The sequence below is a fragment of the Fragaria vesca genome, linkage group LG6, assembly GCF_000184155.1.
Source record: "Fragaria vesca subsp. vesca linkage group LG6, FraVesHawaii_1.0, whole genome shotgun sequence".
Taxonomy (NCBI): Eukaryota; Viridiplantae; Streptophyta; class Magnoliopsida; order Rosales; family Rosaceae; genus Fragaria; species Fragaria vesca.
Window position 1 is genome coordinate 26,269,325 of NC_020496.1, and position 16,999 is coordinate 26,286,323.

General features: G+C 38.1%; 2 protein-coding genes and 1 pseudogene across 2 annotated transcripts; 2 read left to right on the forward strand and 1 right to left on the reverse strand.

The window, feature by feature from the left end:
* Positions 1-2,260: 2,260 nt before the first annotated feature.
* Positions 2,261-5,415, reverse strand: LOC101293906. Its single transcript, XM_004303784.1, has 6 exons — positions 5,185-5,415; positions 4,584-4,722; positions 4,408-4,478; positions 3,899-3,984; positions 3,108-3,684; positions 2,261-2,857 (listed from the first exon to the last, which is right to left on the reverse strand). The coding sequence occupies exons 1-6, from the start codon at positions 5,284-5,286 to the stop codon at positions 2,579-2,581; spliced, it is 1,254 nt and encodes a 417-aa protein (XP_004303832.1). The 5' UTR covers positions 5,287-5,415; the 3' UTR covers positions 2,261-2,578.
* Positions 5,416-6,478: 1,063 nt separating this feature from the next.
* On the forward strand, positions 6,479-8,755 carry LOC101307424 (annotated as a pseudogene).
* A 2,270-nt stretch (positions 8,756-11,025) lies between these two features.
* LOC101307717 (coatomer subunit beta-1-like) lies at positions 11,026-16,201 on the forward strand. Its single transcript, XM_004305763.1, has 4 exons — positions 11,026-13,077; positions 13,565-14,077; positions 14,942-15,027; positions 15,608-16,201. Exons 1-4 carry the CDS (start codon positions 11,026-11,028, stop codon positions 15,810-15,812), a joined length of 2,856 nt encoding a protein of 951 aa, XP_004305811.1. The 3' UTR covers positions 15,813-16,201.
* Positions 16,202-16,999: the final 798 nt, after the last annotated feature.

The window sequence follows — 16,999 nt, forward strand, 5'->3', positions numbered from 1 at the left end:
ATATATATATATATATATATATATAATATGGATGCAAAAGGACTGTTCTTCATCATGTCAAGATGTCTGATATCACAATAGACGATGAATACCTAATCGTTCAAAACTAGGAAAAAGTTGGGGAATAGTTCTTGCTCAGAGAATTTGTAAGATAAGTAGCATTACCATTGAAAGGTGGAAATAATTCAAATTCCATTTTTAGGTGACAAAGTCATTAATTTGAAGTTCTGATGCAGTAATGCAGCATTACATTTAGGTAATTATAGTCAGAAATCAGAATGCAGATAGGTCCAAGAAGGCCTGAGGATAAAGAATGCCTCCAATTAATCAATGTTACACTTCAATTATCAAGTCTTTCTCAAATGACACTTTCATCACCAAAGAGATCTAAGTTTTACTCATAGCTTCAATTATAGAACTTGCATCAAGTGCCTGAGTTGGGCCCTTAATTTTCTAATGCGGTGGTCTAGACCAAATGCAACCTTCATAGTCCAATCAATAAGCCGGATCCTCCACCTCCAAAAATCAGCATTCTGAGGTGTTATTTGAAATATATAATATCTACCTAGCACACTTGCTTCTTGTTCATCTCACAATGTAGAAGGTCTTTTTCAACTTTTGAGAACAAAGTAGTATGTATGAGATATGTTCCGAATAATTGCAGTTCTCCAGCATAGAACTGAATATAATGCCTAGTTTGCCTTCTGTAACCACAAAAACTTCAGCATAAACAATGGAACTGACGTCACTGAGTAACACAACAGTATCAATGTATCATCCAGGTTAATTTCGTCTTTCTGTCAGTTGATAAGGTTTTTCCTTATTCTAGTTATGGCAAAGAGCTGTGGAGAACACTGCATACTTGATACTTCTATACGTGTGCTAGTGTGCTACTAATTACTACTGCTACTAACAAGCTCGGCCAGGCTATAGCATGGTAGGGCTCAAGCTCAACCGAGATTGTGAGACCATTAAAGAAGTTTATGTAGGCTTGGTTTAATAAAAGTACTTGTACCACAACCACCTGGGTTCAATTCCTAGTCCCAACAATCTATTTTTTCCATTTTTCCTTCTTCTTTTTTACTTCTTTACTTTCTGGATTTCTTCTAAAATGCTTTTTCTTTTTTTGGTCTTAATTTTGATTGAATTCTTATCTTAACCTCTCTTTTATCATATAAATAGTTCCAAAAAAAATTCTTTAGCGATTGCTTAAATGGTAGTTTTAGATGAGTTCTTATTTTATTATTACATATCAACAAATAAATTGTATATCTAATATATTTTAGTTAAATTGTTTTAGATTGCCGTTAAATTTTCTTATCGCTTCAATCAACCAGAAAAAAAAAATACGAGCCCACCTCAGTATTAAATCCTGGATCCCCGCTACTGAGCTCAGCTAGTGCCTTTGTTGGTAGAAATGTGCAGATATTTTCTTTGTTTTCATATCTCTCTACTCAGCTTCTTGGACAAAAAAACCCAAGTTATATCATGAAATTCACAAGGTTATATTATTATTTTCTGTCATGTCAAATTTATAAGACCCTCAAGTTCAGCCGGAAATTAAGTTATTAGATTGATATACCTCATGAACTGGACCAGTTTCATGAAATTATGGAAACATGGTGAAGTCACTGATGTAACATTTGTTAAGGTTCACAACAACAGCTAAGATGATAAAAAGAGACAAGTCTGAAGTCTAGCTCGTGGGAGTAGGACACGCCCAGTCATTCTATCCCAACTTAAAGCAAGACTAGACCAAGAAGTAATACAAAATGTGACAGAGATTTAGATCCGAATATTCTTCTTTCAACATCTGCCTATAATCACTAATTGTATATTAACTGTGTAAGTGTGTAACTGTCTCTCAGTATTATTAAACACACCCTTGGATCTTGATCCAACTCTTTCTTATTTTCTCTTCTGTTTTGATTCTATATGATCCAAATCATCCAATGAAATTCACTAACCACCCCAAAGTCTTGTACTGCATGTTCAGATTTGTTTTATTTACTCCAATTAGGTCTTTCTTAAGTTCTGATCTGAACTAGTTGGGGAATTGTTTCTTTGTGGTTACAGAACATTGTTGAACAGGTGAAGAGACTGTAATGAAAGGCTTTACAAATAGCGATGGTTGTTTCGAGTTTCGGCTCATGGATTCAGGACTGCCCGAATGCTTATCAGAACAAATCGAAGTCATCAACACTACATGGGGATTTGACCCAAAAAAAAAAAAATAGTTTACATGTTGGTCTAAAAAAATAAATAATCATAAATAATCCTTCTTTTCAACCCAATTTGGAAAGTGTGACAATATTACAAAGAATAGAAGAAAATTGTTCAGGGATATATCAAACATAAGAAGCAATCACAATCGATTGAAAACTTTGTCAACAAGTGTCATAAAAGATCACCAGAACAGAGAAACTCCTGTTTAGGGGTTCTTGTATGTAACACAGATTGAGTATACATTATATAAACTAGCCTGTCCATCTTCTTAACCATAAAGCTCGATTTGGATAAATACCATAACTTCATCTGTCTGATGCCTTTTCCTTTTCTGGGTTTCTTCTAGCAATCACTAGCAAAAGCAAGAATAGGCCATATGGTTCTTCTTCGATACATAATGCGTGATGAAATTGGCGGCAGATGCAGAAGAGCCGGAAATGTCGGCTGGTACAAGAATTTCAGTTTTGCTGGAAGCAATTCTCTTACCGGCTACATTTGCATAAAACAAGCCAGAGATGGCTGGTACAAATACATCACTCTGAGAACATACATAGTAGTCAATGATCTTTTCATATTCAGAACCCTCTGAATCCAGGAACTTTGATTTTTTGTCTGCAGGGACAATGCCATCCTGCAACAGTTTCCAGAGGCATTAAGTACATAAATTTATAATATCGATGTTATTGATTAATAGGAAGAGTATGAGCTTCTAAAAGAATAGCTAGCAAATAGACCAAAGATTTAAATAGATCAAAGTTTTTGACTACTCTAAATTAGAAGTTAAAGATCCGGCCACTAGTTATCAGCTGGCTAATCATTCATAAATAAATAAATAAAATGAAAATACGGTAAAACGTTAAGGAATAGCAGAAGCCTATTACCTTTATATAAGTTTTAGGAAAGATATCTTTCAGATTATCAAGGCTGCTGTCCCATTTTGATTCAGTCACATAAATGGTAGTATCCTTGCCAAATCCAATTTTCCTCAGAAATAAAGCAATTTCTTGGGGATTGTAACAACTTTTTGTTCCACTTTCATCTCCTTGGCAACCATTCTGCTCCAACATCTCAACCCTCAAGTCCACAGCTACAAATTGGCCATTTGTCTTGCGACTCAAAGTTCTCAGGCGCTCAACTGTTGAATCAACTACTTCACTGATTTCTGGTTGCAACTCTAAAGTTCCAAACATACCTAAACATGCAACCGAATCACTAGCACTCTTTTTTTCTGTCTTCTTCATGTTTACTGATGGAAAGTAAGTTGCCAGCCTTATGTTTCCCTTGGATCTGTAAATTGGTTCCACATGTTCTACAATGTAATCTTCTGTAACCCGATTAGGGACCTTCACAGCAGCAAGATTCCTTGATGATAGTTTACCAGGTCGTTCTTTTGCTACTCTAACAACACCGTCCAGGCTAAGAATAAACTTCTCAACATCATAAATCTCTTCAAAGTTCCTGGAAGAAGAATATCCAAATAAGTTGAAGACGTCAATGGATATAAAAGAGAATCACTTAGTTCTGGTATTGGTCATTCATCAAGTTCACAAATCAGTACCTTGTTTACTACATTACTAACGGCCAAATACAAACACAAGCAACATAAAAGGGTATTCTTAATTTAAAACTAGAAATAGTCGTAGCAAATCAAAACTGGGCATTTGCAACTAACCTTTCGTCCCCTGGTTTGCTCCCTCTAATGTCAGGAACTACAAGAGTTGCCCCTAGATACCTTGCCACTACAACTGCATCAGCAATCTGGAAAATACGAAGGAAAAGGTTACAGAGAGAATAATGAATATTTATCAAATCGAGCTAATAAAAAGAAGAAAAAAAGTTACACAAAAAGTTCTTAATAAACATACTCAACATTCATCAAGTAGCAATACACATCTCCAATCACATTTACAATTATTTGACCGGCAAGGACATGTAATTACGTTCTGTAAATGTAAAATCAGCAGGTAAAGATGCTAGAGAATAAATTTATAAAAGAAGATCCAGAAAATAGACATGGTAGAGATACACTTGTAACACGGTCCACTAATTGACAAAAGGATGAATGACTGAATTTTGAAAAGAAATGACTATTTATGAAAATTTGATGCAGTTAGGCCAACAACCATAAAGAACAAATAACTGAATCAACTAATCAAATGTTGATTTGTTAAATTTAAATACCTGTGAAACATGGTATTCGGGGCCGTTTGTTAATGAGAAAAGGACAAACCCCTCAGTCTGCTCCACATCATCTGCAGACAGGTAAAAAGTAAGAATTTACAGAGATGAAGGAACACCAGACTAAAATGAACATCAGTTGAAAGTATTGGTCATTAGGCAATGTAAAGCAAACTTACCCAAAGCTGGCTTAGACCAACATGGTTTTAGCTCTTGGTCATCATCGGTAATCCCACCCTTCTTAGCAAGGGAAAAGAGGCCCTCCTTTGAAATCTTGGCATTCTCCAAGGCACCTCTTCCGTCTCCAGGAAATTTCTCCTACACAGAGCAAACCAGAAGAAAATGAATTGAAGAATCCAGTAAACAAAATATCTAATTCATTCATTGTAAACAAGCAATACATAATCTCCAGAAATCCACATCTATTGAATTCAAAATAATCACTCAACAGAGATATTTTCATAAACATCAGATTTAGTTGACCAAAAATCTTACAATTGAGAATTCTATTGCTAACAAACAAAGAATGGAAATTGACACTACTAAACATAACTGAAATGGGCTAAATCCAAAGCTTTTGTCATGATTCAACTTCAAACAAAGCAAATCAACCAAAACCCATCAAAGAAAACAACTCAAATGAAACAAAAACTCCAGACATAGACAGAATGAGATAAAAGCAAAGACATTTATGTGAAACTTCTGCAAAGAAACCAAAGACAAAGCAGATCAGATACAACAGTAATGAGTAAAGCACTGTAAAGGATAGTAAGGACTCACTTCAACATAATCAAAATGGTCTCTTTTGATCATATGTCCAAGCATCACAAACATAGTCACTGTCAGTATCCCTGCCACTACCTGCCTCAAATCCACACCCATCTCTCTCTATCTATTCTCACAAACCCAGATCCTACTCCACACTCTCACTCCACCCAATAGAGAGAGAGAGAGAGAGAACAAAAGAACCACGAAAGTGAGAGCCTTGAGAGATCAAGATTGAACCCTAGTGGCTAGTGGTGTGGGAGCACTGGAAAATAAAGCAGTTGGGGTTAAATAGTGGGAGGAGAGAGTAGTGTGTTGTGTTGGGTGGGTAGCTGAAATGGAAAGGTTTAAAAGAAGGACAAACAGACATTTTGTGATGAAAGAGTGATGCATACAACACCATTTGTTACTCCAACTGAATAATGATGCTCTGTAACTAGTTGGGCTTTGCCTTCTTACAGCCACCGACACTTTCCTACACGACAGGGACGCCTGGCCTAAACTTGCTCTTGCTGCTTGCAACTCTCACTTTCTCTCTTTTTTCTTTTCTTTTTTTCTTTTGGTGTTTTTTTTGTTTTTTGGGTTTTTGTGACTTGTATGTTAGGAAAAATGATTGTTAATGGTAAAGTACTATGTTTTGGTATCGAACATCGATACATAATAATATATTCTAATATCGGTTTATCTTTTCTGCAATGTATCAATTACAATCGGTCAATCATTACAAAGAATCTCAAAGTGTTCATGTATGAATTATAGTGCAACCAATTTATATGTAACATCATCATTTAATACATTTGAAATGAAAAAAAAAATCTGTAACTGTTAAATGAAAATCTTGAAGCATTTCAAAGTAACCATTCTTGCTCTAAAGCACTCATATATCACATTTAAATTGAGAATCCATATAGATATAGCTACACATTTAACCTACATGATCTATATAAATAGGGGTTTAGCTGCTCTAGAGATGTGTATGACATACATACACTAATAGGAGCATGTGTCACATGCCTTGCAGAGGGTTGTGGGCGTTTTGTTTAAGGTTGAAAAACAAGTTGTATATCATGCTACTCTGTATGATAGAAATTACCTATATGGTACATTTATTAGTTGACTAAGGAACATTGTTGATCAAGCAAACTTTTTCGATATGTATGAGATCTCACAATAAATGGTTGGATATGGTATAACTTTGAATCAAGAACAAATTTTGGCAATACATTATTTGTACCAAACCAATACACTTGTTTTGATGATCAGTGAGTAAGTCTTTGCCTAATTGTGAAGTGAGGGTTGCAATGTGACCATGTCATTGCCTAGTTTTCAGCCTCATGCTTGTCACAACTCACAAGTATGTCATTAACTCCTTATTTTCATACATAAAACTATGATTAGTTAATCATTGAATATATGGTGCTTGTGTTACATGCCTTGAGTGTAATGTCAAAGAATAAAGCTTTCTCCACTATATTGTTGTTTACTATATGGCTTTGTCTTTTAGACTTTTTCCAAATTGAGGTTCTTTAATAACCTGAAGGATAGTGAAGGGGCCAAATCTGATGAGGTCCTGCCATGGCATCCGCCTCAGACAGCGGATTATGAGTCAAAAAAGACATACAAGTTTGTATTCAACAACATCAACATCATGTTTAGGGCAACTTAACTTGTTAATCCTGCTAATGCGTGATATTCTAACATCAACCGTATTAACGTTAGCAACTAAAACAAGGTGTACATGAATATTCCAAACATGTCATAAGAAGTTAATTAAGGGGAACCGGTAGACTTCTTTCAAGCAATTTGCTCTGTTTTGAGAGTATATAATTTTGTGATGTGTAATGAACTCGTAGAATATTCGGGTTGTTTTTGTTTAATTTGCTGGGGATTATTTTCAGTTTTTTTTTTCCTTAGTGACGGAAATCTTGGTTTGAATGAACTATCAGTAGTTAGAGGAGCAAGATAGCTCAACTGATCTTTGTGTTAGTCAAATTGGGAGAGATTTCATAGTTGGACATGCAGTTAGGTTGGGGTGCAGTGCAGCATACTAGATTCGTCCATATCATTGTTTTTACGAGTATTCGATTACATATCATAAATTAGTTCAATCCATAGATATATTAATGTTTTGCTCAGTTATATTTAATTTTCTTCAACATGTGTGACCATTTGTAATAATTAAAGATCTATCTACGCGCGCGATTGGCTTCAAATATTGTATATATGGTCTTATTTATTTAAGTGAGTTTCTGTTTCATGTACTCATCCGGACGTCATACCTCTATTAAGGCTAGTCGAGCAATGTTGAAGATCTTTAAATGATGTGACCAGTCACTAGTGCCTTGAAGATGAAAAAAGAAGACTGAAAAATTAGTGGTAAGCTATTTTGTTGTAGTATTTTTTGTGTTTACAAGCGAGTAGAGCATTGTTACATTCTTTTAGAGGATGTGTTCTTTATTGAGGATGTTAGATTATTCTCAAGCGAGTTTTTCTCACATTGAGGTTTTCACAGTGTACCTATACAGTTTTGGTGTTACGTGTTATATCAGTTTTCAGGACTCATAATTGCAAGCACTGAAGTTGAGCTGAAGGAGAAATTTGAGCACAGTATGAAGGAAGCTAGTGATAAGTTTCAAGGTGTGAATTTGTATATCAAGAACTTGGATGATAGCATATTGATGATGAGAAACTTAAGGAATTATTCTCCGAGTATGGTACAGTCACATCTTGCAAGGTTATGCGTGACCCTGAAGGAGTCAGTCGTGGTTCTGGTTTTGTTGCCTTTTTAACTTTTGAAGAAGCTTCTCGAGCTCTTACAGAGATGAACGGCAAACTGGTTGTTAGCAAGCCTCTTTACGTTTCACTCGCACAACGAAATTAAAGGAAGAGAGACGGGCAAGGTTGCAGGATCAGTTTTCACAAATGAGGCCTGTTGCTATGGCTCCTGCAGTGGCTCCTCTTCAACCAATGTACCCTCCTGGTGCTCCAGGTCTAGGCTAGGGCAACAATTTTTGTATGGGCAAGGACCTCCAACTATAATTCCGCAACAAGCTGGATTCGGTTACCAACAGCAACTTGTGCCAGGATTAAGGCCTAGACGTGCTCCAATGCCAAACTTCTTTGCTCCAATGGTCCAACAGGGTCAGCAAGGCCAATGCCCAGCGGTCCAGGAGGTCGACGTGGGGCAGGTCTTGTGCAACAAAACCCGCAACAAGTGCCAATGATGTCGCAGCATATGATTCTAAGAGGACGCATGTATCGTTATCCACCTGGTCACATTATACAGGAAGCACCATTTTCTGGTGGTCGTGGTATGCCTGTTCCAGCTTTGGCTTCATCCTTTGCCAATGCTTCCCCTGAAGATAGAACAAAGGACGATGCTTGGTGAAGCTTTATATCCTCAGCCAAGGTTACTGGTATGCTTCTAGAGATAGACCAGACTGAGGTTTTGCATTTGCTCGAGTAGCCGGAGGCTCTAAAGGCCAAAGTTGCAGAGGCCATAAAGGTCCTGAGGAATGTGACCCAACATCAGGTTAACAACAGTGCTGATCAGTTGGCATCAATATCTCTGTCTGACAAGCTTTAATTGGAGGGGCATTCTGGTTTAACTTCCTATTCTGAGACTGCTGTATGATTTATCATTTGGTTTTGGTTGCTTGTAGCTTTGTCGAACTGAGAAGTCTAGACATGTTTTCTTTTGCTTTTAGCCGTTATTGTTTCTTAGAATTTTTTGTTATTGCTACATTGGCCATGCGTTTTGGTTGAATGACTCAAGTCATTTATTTATTTGAAAAAAAAAAAAAAAAAACTGAAATCAAAGCCAATATGTGGGTAAACCGTAAACCAGTCCACCTTTAAGATTTCCAACATATTGCACATAGAGCATGCCGTGCCACCCTCTCATTCCAACAAATTGCACCTTCTCGTACCATGGTGAGAATACATACAGACAAAACTACCATAATTTATGTTGTTATCAGGAGTGGATTCTACGCACCAAGATGCACTTGCACCATTAATGTGTAAGTGCTCAAATCACCGTATGGGAAGATCGAACGAAGATTAGAAACCCTAAATTCCTTTATTTCAATTTCATTTTGATCCGATCATTTTAAACGCTCATAATAAGTTCTTTAATTGGTTAATTAGGGGCAAATCTATTTGGTGGGTTGCATGGGCTGCAACCTAGATAAAATTTTGAAATTTATACCAAGATGTAAAAGGTGACGAGGTTACAAAATCATTTGTTGTGTCACTTGCCATAACAAACACCAAAGTTGTTGATCTTTCTAATCGCATCTCATGACCTAGAAGGGCGTGCGCAACAATCTTTCTTGGTTGCCAAGCCTCTCAATTCTGAGCCACTAACCCTAGCAGATATGAAGTGTTTCTGCAGTCGAGTTTGGGTGCTTGAGAGAAGGTTTCAAATCCAAGACCGCACCAATAATCTGTTTGTCATCGGTTTCGATCTTATCAAAGAGCGAAATAAGGTCTTGCGAGGGGATCTTTGGTGGTACCAACAAGCACCGTTGTCATTCAACCTCATGATGGGATCAAATCACTCAAAAACACTGCCATGGACTCTCTATTTTTGGGTACATATTTAGAACATCCTTCCTCGTTTTGAACTTCCTGAAAATTTTCTTGATATTGGTTTGGTGGTTGGACGTTATATTAAGTATGATGAAAAGTTGTATTTGAGATCCAAACGTGTTATGGTTTGGAGGGGAGAAAGCTCTCAGATCCCATTTTTACTGCTAAGACTATTAAGCTGACTAAAACTATTGAAGAGGAGATCAATTTCTTCTTTGAAAATTATGTGGACGTCTGCCCGGCTTGTGACCTAGTATTTTTATGGAAGATTTTCATCTAACAAACATGCAGGTAGTTATAACGGAAGCAGCAACCCTAAGTCCTACCCCGGTTCTCAATTTTGCATTCGGCGCATTGTTCCATAGCTCGTTTAGATTCCATGGTTCACATAGTACTCCGACATCTGGCCCTTCACCTTTTGAAAAGAGGCTGACTGCAAAACCGCGTCGCCTTACTCTCATCAGACAATAGAAATGCAACCGTGAAGCTGATGCATTGGCTTTTGTTTCGACAAAACCTTAAAATTGCCTTAGACCAAAGTGATGCATCTGAAGATGAAACTGAAGAGATAACAGTGAAGGAGACAACAACAGGTTCCAAACGTGCTCGCCCTCCCTCTCCAGAATCCTCACCAAAGAAGCTAAAGATGCTGATAGTTGATGCACTCACCCATGGAGGCCCAAACCTCTTAAAGAATATGAAGCGATCTGATTTCTTAGCTAAATTATCTATCAAATCGTTGGGATTGTTATCTGAACAATGTGTCTTTGTAGTGCACAGTGATGCATTGAAAAAGAAGAGAAATGGGCTCAATTGGCTCACAAAACAAAAAGGCTAAAACCTTCCAACCCCTTCCCTTAAGGGCAAGGAGGTTGTTTAATTTTTGCTTACTATGTTTTATGATTTGTCATAAGCATAGGCTTTGCTTTTTTCCTATTTTGCATGCCCTTTTATTTCCCTATTGCTAGAATAATTTGTCTATAATCTATTGTTTATGTGACTATAGACTCACTTTGTGTTATCAACTGAGGGTGCTATCTTACGCATCACACGATTCTAATAAAATTTATTTTTATTCATTTTCTAATTTCTTTATTAGAAATGGAGAAAATGAAACCCGAACCGTTTCTTAAGGCCCAATTGTTACCAACTTTTAAACCGAAGAAACCAACACACACCCCCTGCACAAATCCAAACTCTCATTTCGTCTCCCCCTCCTCCTTCCCTATCTCCAGATCCGATTTTTCTGATCACCGATCTCCGATGACGGAGAAGTCATGCACCCTCCTGGTCCACTTCGACAAGGGCACGCCGGCCCTGGCCAACGAGATCAAAGAAGCTCTCGAAGGCAACGACGACGAAGCCAAGATCGAGGCCATGAAGAAAGCCATCATGCTCCTCCTCAACGGCGACACCATCCCCCAGCTCTTCATCACCATCATCCGCTACGTCCTCCCCTCCGAGGACCACACCGTCCAGAAGCTCCTCCTCCTCTACCTCGAGATCATTGACAAGACCGATTCCCGAGGCAAGGTCCTCCCGGAGATGATCCTCATCTGCCAGAACCTCCGCAACAACCTCCAGAGCCCTAACGAGTACATCCGCGGCGTCACGCTCCGATTCCTCTGCCGGTTGAACGAGGCCGAGATCGTCGAGCCGTTGATCCCTTCGATTCTGGCCAATCTGGAGCACCGGCACCCGTTTGTGCGACGGAACGCCGTCAGCGCCGTCATGTATGTGTACAAGCTGCCGCAAGGGGAGCAGTTACTGGTGGATGCGCCGGAGATCATCGAACGGTTCTTGGCCTCCGAGCAAGATCTTTCCAGTAAGCGAAACGCTTTCCTTATGCTGTTTAATTGCGCGCAAGATAGAGCTGTTAGTTATCTGTTTTCGCATATCGAAAAGATTATTGATTGGGGCGAGCAGCTCCAGATGGTTGTGTTGGAGTTGATTAGGAAGGTTTGTAGAGTCAATAAGAGTCAGAAGGGGAAGTACATTAAGGTTATTATATCATTGTTGAATGCTCAGTCGAGTGCGGTTGTTTACGAGTGTGCCAATACTCTTGTGTCCTTGTCGTCTGCCCCGACCGCGATTCGCGCTGCGGCCAATACTTACTGTCAGTTGCTGCAGTCGCAGAGCGACAACAATGTGAAGTTGATAGTGCTGGATAGGATTAATGAGCTTAAGACTTCGCATAGGGAGATTTTGGTGGAGTTGGTTATGGATGTGCTGAGGGCTCTGTCGAGCCCGAATCCTGATATTAGGAGGAAGACTCTTGATATTGTGCTTGATTTGATTACTCCTGGGAATATTGATGAGGTTGTGATGATGTTGAAGAAGGAAGTTGTCAAGACTCAGGGTGCTGAGCTTGAGAAGAATGGGGAATACAGGCAGATGCTGGTGCAGGCGATTTATTCATGTGCAGTGAAGTTTCCTGAGGTGGCAAGCACGGTGGTCCATCCTTTGATGGATTTCTTGGGTGATTCCAATGTGGCTTCAGCTATGGATGTGGCTATTTTTGTGCGTGAGATTATTGAAACCAACCCCAAGTTGCGTGTTTCTATAATTACAAGGCTGTTGGATACTTTTTACCAGATTCGGACTTCAAGGGTGTGTACTTATGCCCTTTGGATTATTGGGGAGTACTGTCTCTCACTTTCTGAGGTTGAGAGCGGGCTTGCAACCATTAAGCAGTGTCTCGGGGAGCTCCCATTTTACACAGCTTCTGAGGAAAGCGAGGCACAAGATGTTTCAAAGAATACTCAGGTGGTAAACTCTTCTACTGTGTCTTCCAGGAGACCTGTAGTCCTTGCAGATGGGACTTATGCTACCCAGTCTGCTGCACTGGAAACTGCTATGTCTGCACCTGTCCTTGTTCCAGGATCCTTGGCTTCTGTAGGGAACTTGAGATCATTGATTCTCTCAGGTGACTTTTTCCTGGAGTCGGTTGTGGCTTGCACGTTAACAAAGCTTGTTCTGAGACTGGATGAGGTCCAGCCTTCTAAAGTTGAAGTTAACAAGGCAACCACACAGGCTTTGTTAATCATGGTCTCTATGCTGCAACTGGGTCAATCGTCGGTCCTTCCACACCCAATTGATAATGATTCTCATGACAGAATTGTTCTTTGCATCCGATTGCTATGCAATAAAAGTGATGAAGTGAAGAGGATATGGCTAAAGTCTTGTAGAGAGAGTTTTGTTATAATGCTTGAAGATAAGAAGCATCGGGAAATAGAGGAAAGTAAAGCTATGGCCCAGATATCAAATGCACAACCAGATGACCTTATTGATTTCTACCATCTTAAGAGCAGAAAGGTAATGTCACATCGTCTCACTTGTCTAAACTTTTTTCTTATACAGCGGAATTTGTAGAGACACCTCCTTGACAGTCTAAAATGTTTCTTTCAGCATAGCTATGGTTAAGACTGTTTTAAACTATACTTATTATACTTGGTCTTATTTGTCATCCTATTGAATACTTTTACTATGAAATATATAATTTAGGTTGACTTTAAACTAGGATGAAATAGTAGCAGTCTACTGGCAGTGAATTTTTTTTTCTTCATATTGCACTGTTCTTGCATCCCTCTTAAATTCAGTTTGATATTATTGTTGGGCATCTTGTAAATTATTTTTGATTTGAGGCACAAAATGGCATAATGTGCTTTTCAGTTTAGTTTTAAATCAACAGTTCAATTCGAACTATTTGGGGGAAAAAAAAACATGCTATTATTGTTTGCATCAGTAAATTGTTGCATCACCTAGTTTTGAAATCTTTTCTTATTTGCATATCTTTTCTCAGGGTATGAGCCAGCTTGAGTTGGAAGATGAGGTTCAAGATGATCTCAAACGTGCTACTGGAGAGTTTGTAAAGGATGGAGATGATGCAAATAAACTCAACCGCATTCTTCAGCTCACAGGATTCAGCGATCCTGTTTATGCTGAAGCCTATGTTACAGTTAACCATTATGATATTGTTCTCGATGTTACCGTAATCAACCGAACCAAGGGAACCCTTCAGAATTTGTGCTTGGAGTTGGCCACGATGGGCGATCTCAAACTTGTTGAGCGTCCTCAGAACTATACACTAGGTCCGGAATCAACCAAACAGATAAAGGCAAACATTAAGGTCTCCTCTACTGAAACAGGAGTTATATTTGGTAACATTGTTTATGAGACGTCTTCAAATTTGCTCGAGAGAACAGTTATTGTTCTTAATGACATCCATATTGATATAATGGATTACATCTCTCCTTCTTCATGTGCTGATGTGTTATTTCGGACAATGTGGGCCGAGTTTGAATGGGAAAATAAGGTATGTTAGTGTCACATAATTCTTCTGTTATGTTTCACTGTCTAATGATTCAATGCTTTTGCAACAAAGTAATTCATAATGACCCAAAATGATATAATGTCTTTTAACCTTATGATTGGTTGTACGATTCTGATGAGATGAGGCCTACATGACGTTCGCTTAGATGATGAATCTGTTTGGAGATAATTAAATTGTTGGATGTTATTGGCTATTTAATGAGGATACTGTGGTGGTTATTAACCTAGTGACATATAATGCAGGAATTGCAATCATGCTTATGGTGATATTGGTAGTTTTATAGTGTCAATATGTATAGTGTTACTAGTGGTTGGAGGTTGTTACCAATGATAATATCTGCAACAGGAGATGGCACTCCTAATTCAAAATAGTTGAGCCACAGAGATTTCATGCATATTGCATGTATTGGTATCAAAATCTCAACAGTATAAGGGTCCGGCCTAACAAATCACTTTCATTGCTGTAGTGGATACATATTCAATTTTGCGGTCTGGGGTTTTGCACCATGCATGATACATACTGATCTTATAGTGTAACTGCTCAATATCACAATTGGCTTTAGAAGAGTGGTTTTTTCAGATGGTCCCTCTATACACATGCACAAACGCACACCCATCTTATTCTATGTCTGTCTAGTTATTGTGGACTCATGTTCCCTCACATTAAAGAACAATATGTATCTCATGCCCTTAGTGAAATTCAGTTCTTGCAAGCCTGATTTTGATATGCACTTGTTTTTGGATACGTTATGTCAGTTTAACATTTCTTGTGTGTCATTGTAATTTCTGCGTTGTCTTGCTTTGCACTTGGATCCTGTTATACCCTAACACACTTTTTCTTTCCCAGGTTGCTGTAAGTACTGTTATTGAAAACGAGAAGGAATTTCTGAACCACATTGTTAAAGCAACTAACATGAAGTGCCTGACTCCACCGTAAGTTCAAAACTCTATCAACTGTTTGTATAATTTGTTCGGATACATTTTGAGCAGACTATTTCACGCACATGCCGTCAAACATTATTATATTTGCCTTACGAGCGTAACATATGTTAAAAAACAAAAAACAAAACTGTTCAGTTTTATCATATTTAAGTTATACTTGAGATGTAGACATGTGGTAGTGGTTGTACCAAATTCATAAAAGTGGGGGATGAAAAACTCAGCTACATGTCATCTTTACACAAGATATACAGTTTAAAATTGTTGCACGCAACATCCATGTAACAGTGTTAATACTATCTTTATAATCCCTTTGCATACATGTATCATACATGTGTGCTACGAGCGTACTGCATTTATAAGGACCTACAAATATTTATGATATTTTGCTACATATGTCGTTTTGAGAAACCTGATATACAGTTCAATATTGGTGCTCTTGCTACATTTCCATAGGTGCATTGTATGCAGCATATACTAATGTCCTATGTATCCTTTTGTATTTTTCTCATGAGTTCTTGGTGGATGATCAATGTTCATTTGCTCTTCTCATCCCTTTCTGAAATGACATCAGATCGGCACTGGAAGGAGAGTGTGGAGTCCTTGCTGCTAATTTGTATGCAAAGAGTGTTTTTGGAGAGGACGCTTTGGTGAATGTGAGTGTTGAGAAACAAGCAGATGGTAAGCTAAGTGGATACATCAGAATTAGAAGCAAGACTCAAGGTATTGCGTTGAGTCTTGGAGACAAGATCACCTTGAAACAGAAGGGTGGCCCTTGATTGGAGGGCCTCTTGCCTAGTTTTGCAGCATTGTATACCTACGTCAACCTTGTTAGTACTAGTCTGCTGGTCTGCTTGAGGCTCCATCTTTGTTCATCTCACTTATAATTGCTTTTACATGTTTCCCAGAGGATTGTGTCTGTTATTAATCCTTTCTCTGTTGTCATTACCTTGGATGTTGCATTGATTGCTTTTATGCTAGTACTAGACTGCTAGCAGCATGAGGCTTGACTTTGTTGATCTCACTTATAATTGTTTTTATATGTTTCCCCGACGATCGGGGTTGCTATGGATTCTTTACATTTGCCATACCCAATTACCCACGATATATTTAAAGTAAATTTGTTGTATTGTTCACACTCCCTTTTGTTAATTGACATCTTTCATTCAGATTCTCGACTTTGCTGTCAATATGAGCCAGGTTTCCTTGCCTCTTAGTTGTCTTGCTTTCTATATAATGGACTCAAATACTATTATGAAGCTTTGTCATAGCTTCTGCTATGAATCAGAAAAACAAATAAATCAAAGAAAATAATAAGATGCTAATGACATTTATGTGACTAGTCAATGCTTAAGAAATGAGGATGCTAGTATTTGTCACATCATTTTGCTGCATTGGAGTTGGTTACTTATACGCCAGAATCTAGGGATAATACTCGGGAACTTTTCGTGCATAATTGTTGGATCTTTTTCTTGTTTTTTTTTTGACCAAATCATCTTAGATTCTTAGTTGATCTATCTAAAATCTGATGAAGATTAGAAGTAGAAAAGCCAACCACAAAGCCATCACCTTTCCTTGGGTTAGTTGTCATTTTCATCCAACAATCATGTCAAAATGTAATCTGACAAGACTTCATGGACTTTTGGGATAGCAAATTTTGGGCATTTCCTCAACTTTTTGTTTTTCAGATGAGCATATATGTAGTTCTATATTTATAGGTACACATGATGAGCAATTGAAGTCCATTGTTTGGTGGTTGAGGTCCCCTAAGATGTTATGTATGTTTGTTTGCATGTAAGTATCAAAATTAAGGAGATACATTACTTGGTAGTTGAGGCCTCTGTGTGGTGTTTCAGTTTTGCAAGTGAAGGTTGGTTTGAAAATGGTATTCCTTTCCTTAGTTTTGGTAAGTTTGGTGGAAAGTAAATGAGTAGTGTAGAAGGAAACTTGAGAGAGCTTTTTACTA

Bases quoted from the DNA above. Each gene is read 5' to 3' on its own strand.
- LOC101293906 (XM_004303784.1), bottom strand. From the start codon at position 5,286: ATGGGTGTGGATTTGAGGCAGGTAGTGGCAGGGATACTGACAGTGACT. The intron at 3,985-4,407 runs GTATTTAAATTT...CGTATTTTCCAG, and splicing joins CCGAATACCATGTTTCACAG to ATTGCTGATGCAGTTGTAGT. The intron at 3,685-3,898 runs GTTAGTTGCAAA...TTCTTCTTCCAG, and splicing joins AGCAAACCAGGGGACGAAAG to GAACTTTGAAGAGATTTATG.
- LOC101307717 (XM_004305763.1), top strand. From the start codon at position 11,026: ATGACGGAGAAGTCATGCACCCTCCTGGTCCACTTCGACAAGGGCACG. The intron at 13,078-13,564 runs GTAATGTCACAT...ATCTTTTCTCAG, and splicing joins ACCATCTTAAGAGCAGAAAG to GGTATGAGCCAGCTTGAGTT. The intron at 14,078-14,941 runs GTATGTTAGTGT...TTTCTTTCCCAG, and splicing joins AGTTTGAATGGGAAAATAAG to GTTGCTGTAAGTACTGTTAT.